Source organism: Phoca vitulina, unplaced genomic scaffold (genome assembly GCF_004348235.1).
Source record: "Phoca vitulina isolate PV1807 unplaced genomic scaffold, GSC_HSeal_1.0 scaffold16, whole genome shotgun sequence".
Lineage (NCBI taxonomy): Eukaryota > Metazoa > Chordata > Mammalia > Carnivora > Phocidae > Phoca > Phoca vitulina.
In genome coordinates this window covers 390,321-407,562 of record NW_022589719.1, presented here as the reverse complement: position 1 = coordinate 407,562, position 17,242 = coordinate 390,321, and the positions used below count along the sequence as shown (strand labels likewise).

Here is a 17,242-nt window from a genome sequence, read left to right as displayed (position 1 = left end):
CAGTCTGAGTTCTCTGGTAACCAGCAACAGAAACAGACTCTGAGTCATGTAGGCAGAAAGGTACAACACAGAGTAACAGGGAATAGACCTGTGGTCTTGGGCCTTCCCTGTGGTAACAGACAAGTGGGGCACCCAGAGAAGACAGAGTTGACTCCCAAAGGAAATTTGGATTTTGTTAACTGCCTGAAAACCGCTGTCCATGCTGTGTGACGTGAGGCAAGGCTCCTGACCTCTCTTGCCTGAGTCTCCCATCTGCGTGTTCTAAAGCTGGCCTCTCTCCATTCACATCTCCAGTGTGCTTTTTGCTGAGAAGCTTCCTGCCCTGGCCCCCGATGGCGCCTTTCCCCATCCGGACACCTTGGGAATGAATTATGAGGAAGCCAGGTGAGTAGTGTGTGTGGGCTTCCCTCCCGCTCACCCCACTGAGGAGGCCAAGCCCTCTCCATGTGCATGCGCGGGGACACATGACTCATTTGCATGAGGTAGTCAGCCTCATCCTTTGTCTTCCATGAAACCAGCATGTCCTTGGCCCCTGCATGCTGAATACGCTGCTGAAAGTTGAGCCGGCATTATGGGCCTCTTTCTGGTCGTGGTCTGGCATCTTCCCTAGGTTGGGAAGCTCCTAGCTAGGGTCTGTCCTCCCAGAGACCCCCAGAGCCACTAACTCTAAGACCCTGCCACTGTCTTCCACTTGAACTCTACCGTGTATCAGCAGGCTCGGGTCCTGAACACCTGGGATGCAGAGGTGGCTGAGGGGGCGGGGATGCTCTCAAGTGACTGGAAACCTGATAGGGGAGGCAGGTGCATAAACAGCTAACTATAGCAGCAGAACAAAGTAAGAGACCGAAGTAGTGAGCCAGGAGTATGGGGAGCCCCGAGATGGGAGAGTTTGATTCTCCCCAGGAGATCAGGGAGTGCTCCACGGAAGAGGAAATGTTGAGGATGAGTCAGATTTGGCAGGAGGGAGAAAGGAAATTTCAGGCTGAGGTAGCAGCGTGAACAAAGGCCTAGAAGTAGGAGTATATGGGTTTGATTCAGGGAATAGTGATGCCTGGTGGGATCAGAGCTCTGGGAGGGTGGTGGGCACTCCATGGTGACAGTGAGGGGTGTCTCAGCGGCCCCGGAACCTCAGGAGCATGAAGCCCGAGGTAGAGGGCATGTCTGCCTGGGGTTGGGTCAGGAGGTTGCTGGGGGTTCAGGCTCCCACCCAGAGTAAGGCTTCAGTATCCTAGTTCCTCCTAGCCCCTCACCTGCCCAGGAAGAGGGTGCAGGCTCCTCAGCCTCCCTCCCCAAAGCTGTCAGCTCTTTCCCTACACTAGTCCCGGACAAAACTGGCATTGCTTCCTAACATCACCCACCCGTCCTCCCTCCCACCCCCCAGAGAGAGGTGAGGTGCTCCCAGCCCATCCCAGACGGGCCTCTGCTAGAATGCTGATGCACCCAGCCCACAGCAGGCACCTGTCCTGTGTCTCTTCCACTCGCCATGAGTTCGGGGAAGGTGAGGCAGGCTGGTCCAGGTCCAGTGTCCAGCAGCCAGCAACGCGGGGGTCCCCGTTGCCTTCACACACGTGCACGCGTGCACACACACACACACACACACACGTGAACAAGTGATAGTGATGCCATTCAGGCTGCCAGGGGTCTGACCATCTTATTTGATAGACGAGGCTTCAGGGGCCCAGGGTGAGAGAAGAGTACCCAGGCATCAGCAGGTTGGGAGCAGAGTTTAAAGGAGAGGTTTGGTTTGGCACAGCACTGTTCATAATCGCCAGAAGGTGGAAGCAACCCAGATGTCCGTGGCTTGATGAATGGATAAATAAAATGTAGTATATCCACACAGCCGAATGTTGTTCAGCCATAAAAAGGAACGGAGCACTGATCTGTGTTCCAACCTGGATGAGCCTAGAAAACACTGTGCTAAGTGAAAGAAGCCAGACACAAAAGACCACGTAATGTATGATTCCATTTATATGAAATAGCTAGAACAGGCTAATCCATGGGGACAGGAAGCAGATTAATGATTGCCAGAGGTGAGGGGAGGGGAGAATGAGCTGGGGCTCCCTCACGGGTCCGAGGTTTCCTTTCGGGTGATGAAAGTGCTCTGGGTCCTGAGAGTGGTGGCCGTTGTACAACATGGTGAATGTGTTAAATGCCACGAGATTGTACACTCTCAAAACGGTTAAAGTAGTGAATTTTTCTCTTAGGTGAATTTTACCACAATTTAGAAAAAGGAGTAGTTTGGGACCAGATCAAATGCCACTGGCCAGGTCTAATGTCCGTTCCTCAGACACATGCTCCTGGCCCCCCATCCATTATCGACCTCCCCCGCCCAGGCCAAGGGTGGGGGCACCTGTGACATCTCAGTTCAAGGCCAGCCCCATGGTCAAGTGGAAGAAGGCTGCCCCGCTGGAAAGCCAGGATTCCTGGCGGTGAGGCCTTGCCGACGTGCCTCTGACTGGGGCCTAGTCCCCATCGCTTCCCATCCCACTGACCGGCCTGCCCCCTCCAGTTGGTGCCAAATACATCTCAGACGTCTGCATTGCTCTTGCTGTCTGCACCGTGAAGGAGGTTCTTTCCCTTGTGACCCGTCATCCGTCTAGAAACATGTTTAAGAACCAGCTCTTATCTTCCCCTTGCAGAAGATTCCCCCCCCCCACCCTGCCCCCTCACCACAATCTGAGCTGAGCTCCCCAAGGCATCGCGTGAAGACGTCGATTGAAGCAGGTGTGGGAGCAGTCATGTTTGTGTGTGTGTCTTCCCGAGATGACTGGGAGCTGTGCAGGGAGGGGCCTGGTGGTTCCTCATTGTATTCCTAGGACAGCTCCGCGCCTTGCTCACAGGCGGTGCTCAGCAAACGCTTGGTGAATGAGGCAGTGGCTTTGGGAAGGTTCTGTCCCCGCCCAGATATTCTCCATCAGTGAGGGAGGCACAGGCTGGGTGATCTCCAAGTCCTTTTATCTCTGGGGTTCTCTGGTTCTAAGAGCATCGGGGCAGGGGGGCAAGGGGGCCAGCCCAGCAAGTTGCTGGGTTTTCTGCTCCTGTTGCCCAGCTCCTAGAAATCGAGGAGAAAGAAGGAGTCTGCAGTAACCCACTGCAAGCAGCTATTTTTGCTCTTGGCGGCGAGGAGAGAGGGCAGGGTCCAGAGACTGGGCTTCTCCATCCAGCCTGAATGGACCATCTCTTCTCTTCGGAAATCTAATTAAAACCCTCCCCTGAACAGCCTAGCCATGCGGGTTTTGGCTCAGGTTGCCCAGAGTCCTTCAACTACAAGCCAAGCAGCGAACTCTTGCTCCATTTTCCTCTACAGATGAGAGGTGCTACTCTTTCTGCTTTTCTGATTATGAAATTAGTCATTTTCTAGGAAGCTTATTTATAGAGTCCACTGCACACATGCAGCGCTGAGCTATTCTGAACACGGCTTAGGGCCTGGGAGGCTTAAGGTGTGAAAGCAGCTGTGAGTCACACATGCGTCCCCTTCCAGAGGTATCTGGATACCTTGGTTACCTTTCTGCACCCAGCCAGGAGCCAGCCCTCATAGGCTGCCCTCCAGCTAGGGTGCTCTTTACAGTAGAGAGAAAAAGCTCAGCATCCCAATCCCCACGGCTACCAGCTCAACAGAGTACCTGGAGCAGGTCCGACCTCCATTCTGTGCCCCTTTTTCCTCCTCTCCTAATTGAGGGGCGTTCCGGGTGTGTGATTCTGTGCCTGCTCTGGACAGCAGCTGTGGAGGAGGGTTCCAGGTGGCTTCACAAAGACCTGCCCATGAGGCAGCTCAGATGGTGGCCATGTTTGAGGTTCCTGATGTTTCTTTCAAGAAGGTCAGGGCAACATTCACGGATTCAACGAGTATTTACTTATTTATTTATTTATTGAACACCTACTATGAACCAGGCACTATGTAAGGCTTTGAAGATACAATGGTGAATAAAACAGAAAGGGAGCTTGTAGTCTAATGTTAATCAAACAATGGCATACACGAAAATGAAATTTCAAACTGTGTCGAGTGTGTGAGTAAAAAGTAGTAGGAAGTAGAGCTGGAGGGGCTCTCTAGGCAGAGAGAAAAGCATGTGCAGAGGCACTGTGGAGAAAAGAACCTGTCCAGTGCAGCTAGAGTGCTGAGTACAGAGGGAAAGGGGTATGAAATAAGGTCGGAGGGATATACCGGGGTCAGATCATGCAAGACCTAGTAAAGCATGTTAAAGCATTTCTATCTTTGTTCTAAGTGCAATAGGATGCCACTTAAAGTATTTTTTACTTAAAGTATTTTTTTAAGAAGGTTATATGATAAATGTTGAATTTTGAAACAGTCGTCTCTAGCTCAGGCCTGCCCCATCCAGTTGTGCAGGTTATAAACTGCACAACCTATGAAGCCATATGTGTTGGAACCAGATGGAGAATGTTTTAGGGGCAGCCTGAGTGAATGCCAGAGACCAGTTAAAAGGCTGCCAAAGTAATCTAGGCAAGAGAGGCTGGCGTGGACCAACATGTAGGTGGCGGAGAGGGAGAAAAGTGGAGGGATTCAGGAGACATTTAAAGGGCCTTGAAGATAGCAGCCTTCTCTCTGCAGGAGAGCTAGGCTCCAAGGTTTGGGATTCTCAGAGCCCCTGCCAGTTGGAGTGAGGAAAAGATAAAATAATGCAATGCCAGCTTAGAGCAGAAGATGTCAGAATGAAAAGGGTCACCCTTAACTCCGCCCGTCTATCCTTAACTGTTTCAGGTCTGCAGCTGGGCCTAACACGGGCCTTGGGACCAGTCTGAGAGGTAGGATGGCAGAAATAGTGGGCAGAGAGGTAGTTGACCTCTTGAAGTTCGTGGAAGTATTATGCTGGCAGTGCTGTATTCAGGTTTCTTTCGGTTGCTAATTTCAGAAATCAGATTCCACTGGCTTAAGCTAAAATGTTGGAATTTATTGGAAGGATCCTGGAGCATCTCATGGTTTTGATAGACAGACTCAAGACTCAGGATGGGCAGGAATGAAGCAGACCCAAGGCCCATAGCAGCAGATGTTTTTGGACCTTCTCTCCAGGACACTGTGGCTACCATGATTTAGAGCCAGCAACCGCAGACTGCAGGCCCTCCAGGATGCATTTGAAAAGTGCAGGGGAGAGGATCCGCTTGCCTCAGCCTGGTTGGTGTGTCTAGCCCTTGATCGGTCAGCTACTGCCAGGGGTCAGAACATGAAGGGCAGGCAGAGTCGCTGGAACCCATATTTGCATATCAGGCCATTTCCAGAGTAGGGGAACCCCTGTGAGCTGCACAGTTGCCCCCAGGGTGTGTCTACTCTGCTGACACTTCATGGGGTCTAGCTGATCTCCTGCAACCTTTTTCCAGCTTACAGGGTAAAGGAGAAAAGCTAGACCCCAGTACAGTCCAGGAAAGTGCCCTTATTGGCTAGAGAGGGGGTTTTCTGATGCCAGAAAGAAATAGAACATTTAGAATACACAAAAAATATATATACCTACATTTTCTAACTCTTTCTGGAGGAGAGTTTTGCATGCCACTTTCCACTGCCTGAGGCACAAGGTACTTGCAGGCCTTGAGGAGCTGGGCATAGACGGTGTATGACCCAGACCTCTCCTTGCTCACCTGTGATTCAAACCTACAGGAACTAGGAGGCAGAACAATAAACACAACAGTGAGCCTGGAGTCCTAGACTGTAATTTCATACCCAGCTCCACCCTAATGAGCTGTGTGACCTTAGGCAAGTTACTTAACTCCTCTGAGCCTGTTGATCGATCCCTAATCGGGGGGTCACGATGAAGACTTAGTGTGATGAAGTTTGTAAGTGCTTTGCACACAGTAAGCCCTCCCTCCATGGCAGAGGGGATGGGGGTGACGACGGTTGTAGGGCATTTGCTGCTCATTATTGCACAGGGAAAACGCCTGCAGAATTCTGCTCCCGCCTCTGCAGCTTGACCCTTCTGCAGGTTGGTCCTCCTCCTCGCCCCCTCCCCCACCACGGGGTAGGGTTATTCAAAGGGACACAGTTCGAGCAAGAAGCCTTTTTATCCTTGTTCAGGGTTCTGCCTTGATCCCAGCTGCACGGCGTCATCTGGCATTTTTCATCCGCTGCAGGAGTGCGAGAGAGAAGCACGCGGCCGATGACTCCGAGGGAGGGGCCCTGGACATGTGCTGCAGTGACAGGCTGCCGGGTGAGTCTGCCCGGCACCCAGGGGCCCCAGAGTTCCCTGGGCACGGAGAGCACCCCGGATGGCCCGCGCTGGAGTCGAGCCCGCTTAGCTGTGAACTTGCTCCGGGGGGGCTGACTCAGCTGCTCACAAGTCTTCATTTAAATGAGGATTTGTTTTTCTAATCCCCGATGTCTCTCTGACCTGTTGTCATTTGAAGCTGCTCTGGGCTCCCACGGAGGGAAGAGCGGGCAGCTGGGGGTGTGCCGGGAGGGTGGAGAGAGGGGTGAGGAGCTGGGGAGTCCAGGGCTGCTGGGGCCCTGACCGCTGATCAGCAGTGTGTTGGGCAAGACTTCAAGAGGTAAGGTGAGGGGACATGGACAGCCCGGATGTGGCATGAGCCGAGGGTGGGTGGGCGATGGGGAGAAAGTAGCTGCCAGCCCTGTTGAGAGCCTCGCCGTGAGGGTCAGTGCGTGCTGCTTGGGGCTCACTGGCCGCGCTCGCCGCCACCACAGAGACCTTACCGCGGCACTCCTGCCCGTGGCCCGTGGGGTGGCAACGTGTCCCAGCTGTAGACCAAGTACCCAGCTCACGGAAGGAATAAAGGAAAGGAGGGTAGGAGACAGTTGTAATATTCGTTTTCTTTTCATAAAACTTTTTTTCTTATAACAAATATCTACTGTAGAAATGATAGAAAATAAGAGAAATGAAAAAAAAAAAAGTTGTCGTACTCCCGTAACACAATATTCGTTTTCATCTTTCTTTCCAATCCTTTTGGTTCAAAAACAGCCTTTTGAATGCTGACTTTGAAGTCCCAAACCTGTAGCTTGTCAGAAACCTCATGATTGGCGAGGAACCTTCGAGTGGCGTTTTCAGTGACACTCTTTAAGACAGACATTGAAAACAACTAGGTATGACTCTAAAGTGATGACTCCTTAAAATAAGTGGTTATTTTACTCCCACCATGAGCCAGTGCCCCAGCTACTGATGCAGCTTCTTCCTCAGGCCTGCAGGTAAGGATTGAGCCCTTCGGTGCAGTTCACGCCGTGTCCAGTAGGAGGTACCATTGCTCGAAAACATTTTGGAAGGCCTGTTGAGCTGGTCTGGGGTGGGTGTCATCTTTCAGGGGCCTTGTGGGCACCCGAAACAGCTAGCTTCAAGAACAGAATTCTCCAAAGGGATGTGAGAACTGTCTGTGAATATATGAAAGGCTGTCCTGTGGGGGGAGCAGCAGATTCGTTCTGTGTATCTTAAGAGGCTGGCATAAACCCGATACACAGAAATTAAAAAGAAGCCTGTTGGCACAAGGGATCCAGAACTTTCTTTCTTTCTTTTTTTTTTTTAAGATTTTATTTATTTATTTTGAGATATATATATATAGAGAGAGAGAGAGAAAGAGCATGAGTGGGGCGGGGCGGGGCAGACTGTCCGCTGAGCAGGGAGCCCGACATGGGGCTCGATCCCAGGACCCCGGGATCATGACCTGAGCCGAAGGCAGACGCTTAACTGACTGAGCCACGCAGGTGCCCCCAGAACTTTCTTTCTGAATCTGAAAGTGGTCCACTCGTAGAACTGGATAATTCAAGAGGAAGAAAATGAGTGTTCCATCACTGGAGGCATTCAAATATTATCTGGATAGACAGTGGAGAGAGGAAATTTCCACAATGGGTGGGAAGTCGAGATGACATCAAAAGTCCCTTTCAACTATTAAACGTTCCGTGATTCAGATATGAGTCATAGAATTCAGAGATGATTCTACGACTGGGGCTGGCCCAGTGGCCAGAAAAAACCCACGGAAAATAGGACGTGATGTATAGAGGTCCAGAGAGTAGCACGGTGTGAAGGAAAGAGCACCGGCTTTGGCATTTGGGTCTGGCTTATAGGCTCTGTGTTTATGGACAGGTCACTTACCCCTGCTGGGCCTCTGGTCCTCATCTGTAAATGGGAACAACGGCAATATGAGTATTTATCCTCACAAGGATTAAAAAAATGTAATTACATAGGCGTTCATTCCACAAATACTCTTTGAGCGCCTACTATGTGTCAGGTATTATGCTAGGTGCTAGGAATCTAGTGGTAGATAAAACAGACATAGTCCCTGCCCTGCTTTGAGCTGCTTCTGGAAAATGGGGTGAAACCACAGGAGAGAGACTACAGTAATAAGAATAATATATGACATTTCAACCATCCCCGAAAGCCAGCAACCAGCTTAGAATGGAAGAGGAGTATCGGTCCTCTGCAACAGAACTGGTACGTTGCCCTTCCCTGTGCCAGGCACTGTTCTGAATACTCTCGCATGTCCGTCTCACAGAATCCTGTCCCCTGCCCTAAGAAGTTGGTATCGTTTCCTGTCTCCATCTTCTAGATGAGAGGACCGAGGCCCAGGGAAGTGAGGGAGTCTGTCCAGGGTCACTTTGCTAGTGTTTGGTAGAGTGAGGATTCAGTTCATGCCGTCTCTTTCCAGAGCCCATGCTCCTGGTCACCTCCCCATTCTGCCTCCACTGTCACCATGGAGCCACCATCAGTTTCTGGCACTGTGTGTACTGAGGCAAGAAGAGCTAAGGTGTGTCTGTCCCCGGGGAGGAGTCTGGAGGAGATGGGCCATGTCACCATGCCTGTCCCCATCTGGGTCCTTCCCGCCAGGGACTAGGCCAGCTATACGCCCCTCTAGACTCCCCGGATGCCATCGTCATGTGATCTTGTAATCATGTTTTGCCTGTTTCCTCCACGGGACCGTGACTTCTTTGAAGGCAAGTGCCTATTTCGTCCTCCACGTCCAGTCTTCATTCACTCATTTCTTCATTCACTGGATGATTGTTCATTGAGTGAATCCCTGGGCAGGCACTCCTGTAAGCACTGAACCTTGTAAGATTCAGCAGTGAACCGAACTGAGAAAATGTCCACCCTCACAGGGCAGTGTTGTGCGCTGATAAAGAGCAGGGACTCTCGACCTGGGCTTGGTTCCACCATTTACCCCAGAGGTGATCATGCGCAAGCGACTTAATCTTTCTGTGCCTCCCAGTTACAAAATATAAGCACGAATACTATTTACAACCAAGGAGAGTTGTTGGAGGAGCGCATGAATTAATGGAAAGCTCAGAACAGTACCTGGCACATAGGTAGTTTGATCTATAGGCATTTGCTATGTAGAGAAAGAGAGACAAGGAATAAAATAAATAAGTAAAATATTTAGGATGGTAGATAGTAGTACGTGCTGGGGAGGAAATTAAAACCAAGAAGGAGGGATGAGAAAGGATGGGGTGGGGGGGGGTAGCATTGTAAATAGGGCGGTCCTGGAAGCTGGTTAGGAGGACGCTTCCATAAATGCTCATCAGCCAGAACCACCGATCTGAGCAGCAACTTGGACATGAAACGGGGTATAAAGGCCGAGAGAATCGGGGAGCAGGGCCTTTAAAATGAACCCAAGAGCACTGCAAGCAATTGCATAAGGATGGTGTAAAACTACAGCCACCAAGAAATCTCTCCCCCCTCCCCCCAGCTGTCTTCCCGCTGGGCGAGATGAGGTGGAGTGAGGGCTAGTCTTGCCTGAGTGACTCACGCCTTCCCACAAGCACCGCGTGGCCGCGGTCACCTGGACCTGAACCAGCACCAAGCAGGTCACGTAGACCTCCCAGCTTGAGATTTCTGGGTGGAAACCTCCTCCGGCATCGCCACGCCCCCGGGCAGCTGGGAGGCACGCTCACTCACATCCCCCGGGGCGCTGCTCGCATGTGCTCACACGCCCGTCTCCGTCCTCACTTGTCCCAGCCCCGTGCGCATGTATGCACATGCACAGACCCACACACAGCTACCCAGGCACACGCCCCGTCTCGCTCTGCTTCATGAAGCCCCACGGGCGCACACCCACTTGAAGCTCATGCACCTGCGCGCCTCCTTCCCCCTGTGCCCTCGGGATCTCTTTGCTCCATGGTGCCATCATCCAGGCTGATCTGCCTGCTCTGTCATTCCTGCTTCAGGTCTCTCTTCCGCAGCCAGGCCCCTTCTCACGTACACGTGCAGACCAGCGGGCACACTCCTTCGCTCCCATTCTCTACCCTTTCCGCAGGCCCTCAGCTGCACGTAGTCTCGGTGCACCCCGCTCTGTGCACACACACACATACATTTTCCTTCTCCCTCGTGCACACGCTCTCTTACACGGGGTCACTCTCCTTTTCTTCTCTTTCACTCCCCAGTGCTTGCTCATTTACTTGCTCACAGTCACCCAAATACATTTATACATTCAAACTCACACTCCCCCCGCCTCTGTGTGTAGGTGTTCATATTTGCAAGAAACCAGGCAACCCTGCTGATGCTGGGGCCTCCGCTCCTTCCCCAGCCAGGACCACTGCAGGCCCAGCCTCGAACCCGTGGCTTCCTTTGGGGTACAGGTGAGAGGAAGGAGGTAGACAAGACCATAGGAGGTGCTGGTGATGGCATGACATCACCAAGTGTCACTCACACTGTCTCCAGCGGGCAGGCTCAGGGGCTGGCCTGCTCCTAACATTTGCAGGGACCAAGGCCAGCCTGCAAATGAGGCCCCTGGTGGCGCACCACCCTCTGCTGAGTCCTGCACTGCGAGGGCCCTTGTGTGCATGCATGTGGGCACGTCAGTCTGTGGGTCCACACGTGCTCCACATCCCACCCCAATTGCTGCTCCTTGGCCACCCCTCAAATCTAAAGGTACCCAAGCAGGAGGCCACATCCACCCTCAGAAAGGCACCCATGCAGGCAGGCTCCAGGACATTTGGGCAGGGAGCTCTGGAGTCCTAGCAGCCAGAGCGTGGCCTGGAAAGGAGAGCGTAGGCACACCTCCTAGCCCTGTGGAACTCCTTGCCCCCCAGGGAGTGGCGTGGCCAGAGGAGAACGAGCTCGGTCCGGGTGTAAGGACAACTCTGGTCTTGGAAACCAGGTGCTCCCATAGCATCCTACAGCGAGCAGCTGGCTGGAGCCATGGGAGTCACCGCCACCCTGAGATGTAAGGGTATCATGATTAGCCGGCTCTATGCAAGGTTGTGAGTAGCTCCTGAAGGCCTGAGTAGGCCATTGCCCATTCGGTAGGAGCCGCTGGTGTCCTGGTGACTCTCCTACTCACTCCCACTTACGTCCCAGTGCCTTCAAGGCTACGCTCTGCCCAGCCCTAGGTTCTAAATCATCATGGATATCAGGCTGACCCTCTTTTCAGGGGGACAAGGTCTAGGTCTCAACAAGAGACCATTGATCATGCTGGGTGGCCTTTTATAAAGGGGATGCCATTTTTTTAAAGATTTTATTTATTTGTCAGAAAGAGAGAGCATGCGCACACAAGCAGGAGTGGCAGGCAGAGGGAGAAGCAGGCTCCCCATGGAGCAGGGAGCCCGATGCGGGGCTCGATCCCAGGACCCTGGGATCATGACCTGAGCCAAAAGCAGATGCTTAACCGACTGAGCCACCCAGGCATCCCAAGGGGATGCATTACTGAGGAAATCCTAATCCCGCAGCGACTAACCCTGGCCATGACAGAGGGTCACATCTCAGCTTTCCGGGCTGTCCCTTCATGACACAGACAAGATCTTGGGCCAGAAGCCAGCAAGGACCAATTGCAAAGCCTTTTTATCAATTTGACAAACTTTTATTGAGCATCCACTCTGTGCCCACGCCTGGGCCAGGCTGTGGTGACACAGTGAAGAGCAGACCCTGGTTCTTGCTCTCAGGGAGGCCAGAACACCATGGAAGGGTGTACCCCTAATGCAGCCTTATCTTGGGGGGGTCAGGGAAGGCTTCCTGGAAGAAATGGCCTTTCAACTGTGACCTGAAGGATGAATAGGGCTCTGGCTCATGTCTTTAGGAGCCAGCTATCAAAGCATTTTAACGAATAGGTTAACATCCTAATGGGCTTTGTCCCCCGTCTACTAACCCTCGTTCTCACAAAGACTCTGGTCAGGGTCTGGCACCTAGTACTGGTTCAGACTTGTCGGGGAGCAAGTGCAGGAGCCCAGATAGACAAACAGAGAAGACAGGCCTATAGTTGTATTGCTGAGGGGTCACTTGTCCCTATCGACATTCAGCAGCTTAAGTTCTGTTGACTTTTCTTTCTTTGTATCATTGGAGTTCTGTTTTCATTCAAAACTTTTAATGCATTTAGGAAGGTTTATTGTGGCTAGCAGTACAGTGAATTGTCTTTGTCTTGAGTCTTCAGAGTAGAAATTAAAGAAAAACAAAACACCATTTGGTTGTGTTAAGAACCCTAATTGGAGAGCATTCTGTAATGATACCATTGTATTGAGAAGTACCCACCCAGGTATCCACTGATCAGTGATGGTAGAGGTTAACTCTTCTCAGATACTAGGGCAGATATGGAGGGATGAACCCATCTAGCTGAGTCTTGGGATGCTGCGAGGAGGCAGACAGATACGGGTTCAAATCCCCCCTCTGCCACTGATCAGCAGCATGACCTCGGGTAACTTATCTGACTGCTTTGAGTTTCGCATTCTTCACTCTAAAATGAGGTGGTACCATGATAAGATCTTTACAGAGATTTTGTGAGGATTAAATGAGTTGATGCATGCTCAGTGCTTCTTCCACAATGCTCTGTAAGTGCTAGCTCGTAATGAGGGTGAGGATTGTTCCAGGATGTGGACTGTGAATAGGAAATCCTTCAAATATTCCCAAGGGCCCAGGCATCAAGTTGCAGTCCAGTCCTTCAGCAGTGGAGTGGATGGTATAGCTTTCTGGATGTTTCTTGACTGCCCACCACAGGCCTGGCACCTCACAGAACCAGCACAGACACAGGCAAGAGTGTTGTCTACGTGCTGAGTCAGGTGGAGAAGGGGGCCAGGGTTGCAGGGGAAGACAGTCACCCATTTTCCTTCACCAGTGTAGAAATGGTTCTGATATTCCAGGGAGTTACCTGGAGGTGTGATATGACCAGAGAGTCTTCATGATGGGAAGAAAGGCCATCTGCCTCCACACAGGTTGATGCTAAAGGTCTTTCAGACAAATGGACATCTGTGGTATCCCTAAGATATGCAATGACAGATGCTGTCCCCTTTCACCTTGCCTGGCCCAGGGACCCTCCAAAAAAAAATCTCATCTTGGGGCACCAGGGTGGCTCAGTTGGTTAAGCATCCGACTCTTGATTTCGGCTCAGGTCATGATTTCAGGATCATGGGTTTGAGCCCCACATTGAGCTCCCCGCTCAGCATGGTGTCTGCTTGATCTCTCTCCTCTGCCTCTGTCCCTCCCCATCCCTGCTCTCGCTTCCTCCCTCTCTCTCTCAAAATAAATAAATGAATAAATTTTTAAAAAATATTTCAGCCATTAAAAAAAAAAATCTCATCTGGGGCGCCTGGGTGGCTCAGTCGTTAAGCGTCTGCCTTCGGCTCAGGTCATGATTCCAGGTCCTGGGATCGAGCCCCGCATTGGGCTCCCTGCTCTGCGGGAAGCCTGCTTCTCCCTCTCCCACTCCTCCTGCTTGTGTTCCCTCTCTCGCTGTGTCTCTCTCTCTGTCAAATAAATAAATAAAATCTTTAAAAAAAAAAAAAAAATCTCATCTTTCCATTTGAGCTCATTTCTTCCTTTCAAGTCCCAACCACTTCTTTTGGTTAATCTATTTGCTACCTAACAAATGGTCTTAAAACTTAGTGAGTTAACAACCTTTGATTTGCTCATGATTCAGAGGGTCCTGCAGGTCTCAGCTGGGTGATTCTTCTGTTCATGTGGCTTCAACTGAGGTCACTCACTTAGCTGTATTCACCTGGTGCTGGGCTGGGATAGAAGGCCCAAGAAAGCTTTTCTTACATGTGTGACCCGTCAGTGTGAATATCAGCAGTTGGTGGGCGGGATCATTAGGGCACCTTGGAGGCTGTCTGCCATGCTGCTGAAAAGTTGAACCCTTGAAATCCAAAGAGACATATTCTAAGGATACGTCTATATACAGAATGATTTATGAGGGGAAAAAAATCCACCCACAAAGAAAGAAAAAATACCAGAAAATATTTCAAAAGGAAACCAGTGTCTTTCTCAGCGTGGTAGGATTATGGATGACTTGAGTTTCCTTTATGCTTTTATGAGGGTTTTTTCCCCTCGTATTTTCCAAAATCATTTAAAAAATGATTAGCCACCCCAAAATATTCATCAATCCTTGCCAGGCAAGAGTGGTAGTTGGGGGTAGTAGGGGCCTTGTGGGGTGAGTCACGTTCCTCCAGGTTGGGTGGCTCAGCCTGGCAGGCCCAGAATCTCAGGCTGACCCAACCCCCGGGATCTTAATGGGGGTTAGTTAACCCTGTGGGGGCATCTGTGGAGACAGTCACCAAGCCCTGGAATCCACCCCCCCTCCCTGGAGAAAGCCAACACAATGACTCAAATGTCATGTTGGTGAAGTTGCTCAGAAAAGAGGAGACTCTGGGGTCTCGGCAGTTGGCTCTGCTTCAGCCAAGTCCATGAGCGTTTCCCCCTACAGGGGGTGCCAGTTCCCAAGCAGCCAGAGCCTGCCCTGGAGAGAGCGATGGCCCTCTCTCCAGCTCTCTCAGGTGTGGGACCCAGACAAGATAACAGGCCTTCCCTTGGCTGTTGCTCTTTTGCCATCTGGAGTTGACCCAACATACAACTTGGTGGTTTTGTTTCCTGTTTCCTTGGGGGAGGCAGGGTAATGATCATTGTAGGTATTTGCTTGCATGGCCCCATTATCCTCAGTGGTCTACAAGAGGCCCCTCTCTGGTTCTATTCACTTATTCATTCTCTTTTCTCTCCCACTGCCATATTGCTCCTCCCCATAGTTAATGTGTTCTAAGGTATTTAGTGTATGTGTTTTGTTTGTCTCTGTGTGCTCTTGCAGAAGGGGTGGTGAGATTTTGTGTGCTTGTACTTTTAATTTGTACTTTTAATCCCCCCACTTCTCCCACCGCCGCCACAGAGAGCATAGGCTTCCATGTCCCCTTAGGGACTGTGTGAGAATTCCTTGGAGCAGAACCACTGGTTTCCAGACTTCTGCTTCCCAGGCCAGTTCCAGCAGAGGATCTGGGAGAAGCTGGAACAGAGAGAACTAGGAGTAAGGTGGTGTGCGTGGAGGCTGGGGCGATAAGCAGGGGCCAACACATGCTGGGCCTTTATTATTGACCATGACAAGGAGTTTGGTCTTTATCCTAAGAACAAGGTGAGACCATTGAATTTAATTAAAGCAGGGACTCAGGTTTGTTTTTTAAAGATACCTATCTTTAGTATCTTTAGCACCGGCAGGGCCCTTAGAGACCCCTGGTCACACTCTGAATTTACAGAAGGCCTCAGAGGCCCACAAGGCAGTGAGAGGCCCAGGGCCCCATAGCCTGGGAGAGGCAGAACTAGGACTGCCATTGCAGTCTCTTGATACTTTACCAACATCTTGAGCCTCCCTGGTTGCAGAGGGCCGACCGAGGATGGCGGCCTCTGAAGGCGTGGGATCTGTGGGCGCTGCTGTCCTGGGGAGTCTCGGGTCGCTCCTACTCCCTTCCTACCACTGGACTTGCCTATACTTCTGAGGGCACTGACCAGGGCCCACCAAAAAACCCTAAGCCAGGACCCAGGCTTCTGCTGCCCTGGGGCCTTTGGCCTCAGCCCTTCAGATGCCCGCTGGCAGCCCCTGTGAAACTTGCCATGCTGGCGTAATGAGCGAGAACTGAGTGGAGGCGTTAAAGACACATATGTCAATCCTGGTTCTGCCTCTCACCCTTTGAACCTCAGTTTCCTCATCTGTGAAATGGGCGGGTGGACCAAATGCCTCTCAAGTCTGTCCTTTCCTCCCCATGCATTTGCGTTGGTCAAAGTCTCAGGCACTTAGGACCTCTCATACCCCCTTGCCCCAGGGCCTCTCTGTCTGTTGTTTTAGTTCTCAGCGTGGGCAGCTGGCGGGGGGGGGGGCGCGCCCTCAGAGTTTCATTGACCCTTTGCACCCTTGTACTTCTGGGCCTCCGCTCCGGAGAGGCACGAAGAACTAAGCCATTGTTTGCAGCAACAAAGCTGTTTGCAATTTCAGATAGAACCATTTTATTATATCCCATCCAAAGATTACTTGAGTTGTGTTTTGTTTTGAATGCTTGTTAGCATTCTGGATTTAATTAACTGGCAGAGACAACGCTGCTCCCCCTCCTCCCGCCACCCTCAGCCCATGCCCACTCCAACCACCGACCCCGGTTGCCAGCCTACAGCCTCACAGCCTCTGCCCACGTGGGGTCAGGGCACCCATTGTCCTCCTGTGGGGCTCACCTGGCAGATGAAAGGGAAGTCCTTACTGCTGCCTCTCCCTCACTCTCCTCTCCCCTCCCCTCTTCCTCCTCCTCTCTGAATTGTGCTACTATTTATTGAGCGTTCACCATGTGTCGGGCACCAGACTAAGCGCCTTGCATGTCTTACCTTATGGTATCCTCAAAATCCAGCAGACAAGTCTTACCGTATCTGTGGTCCAGAGGAGAGAGTAAGTCACTTACCCAAGGTCACAGAAGTCACGCCTCAAACCGAAGTTTGTGTGACTCTTAAACTTTTGCCACAAAGCCTCTACAAAAAGCTACGTCCCTGGAAACAGAGCCACTTTGGGGAATAGGAAGAACTGCTGTTACAGCACACGAGAGTCGGGTCCTGGAGATATTTCCTGTTACTTCAGTCGGCCTACTGAGAGCGTGCCCTCGTGGGTCCCATTCTCGCCCCCTGCCATGCCCCCTTCCCTAGCACAGCTTCTCAGCTGTCTGCAGACAGCCTCCAGCACCCCCGGCCCACCCCACCCCCACCTCGCCCTCTCCAGACTGAGCATCGGACACCTGAGTTCCCGGACTTCTCATCTTCATCCCGAGCCTGCTTTTCTCTGCCCACCCTGCCCTTAGCAGAGCCTCCCCACCCCCACCCTGCCCCCATGCTGGGGTGTGATAGTGCTGCGGGAGCACTGTCCCCTCCATTCGGGGTCGCCCCTGTCCCCTCTGTTCTAGAATGGACTGAAGCTCTTTCCCAAGCTGACTCCCCCCGATAGGCAGGAGGAAGAAGCAATGGAGACCCAGCCAGGGGTGGGCAGCACAGGGTCTGGTTAGGAAGACAGATGCTGGAGCCCAGCTGCCCGGTTCTGAGGCCTGGCTCTGCCTTCCACGAGCCGTGATGGCCTCGGGCAGGTCACTGAA

General features: G+C 51.8%; 1 protein-coding gene across 2 annotated transcripts in view; it reads left to right on the top strand.

Annotated features, from left to right (window-relative positions):
- Positions 1–17,242, top strand: part of PTPN5 (protein tyrosine phosphatase non-receptor type 5) — a 54,160-nt gene that overhangs the window by 15,916 nt on the left and 21,002 nt on the right. For both annotated transcript variants that reach the window (XM_032413830.1, XM_032413829.1), the window contains exons 2-3: positions 295–384; positions 6,076–6,152. In XM_032413830.1, the coding sequence (XP_032269721.1) occupies positions 365–384; positions 6,076–6,152 (97 nt within the window). In that variant the 5' untranslated portion in view covers positions 295–364. The remainder of the gene's footprint in view (positions 1–294; positions 385–6,075; positions 6,153–17,242) is intronic.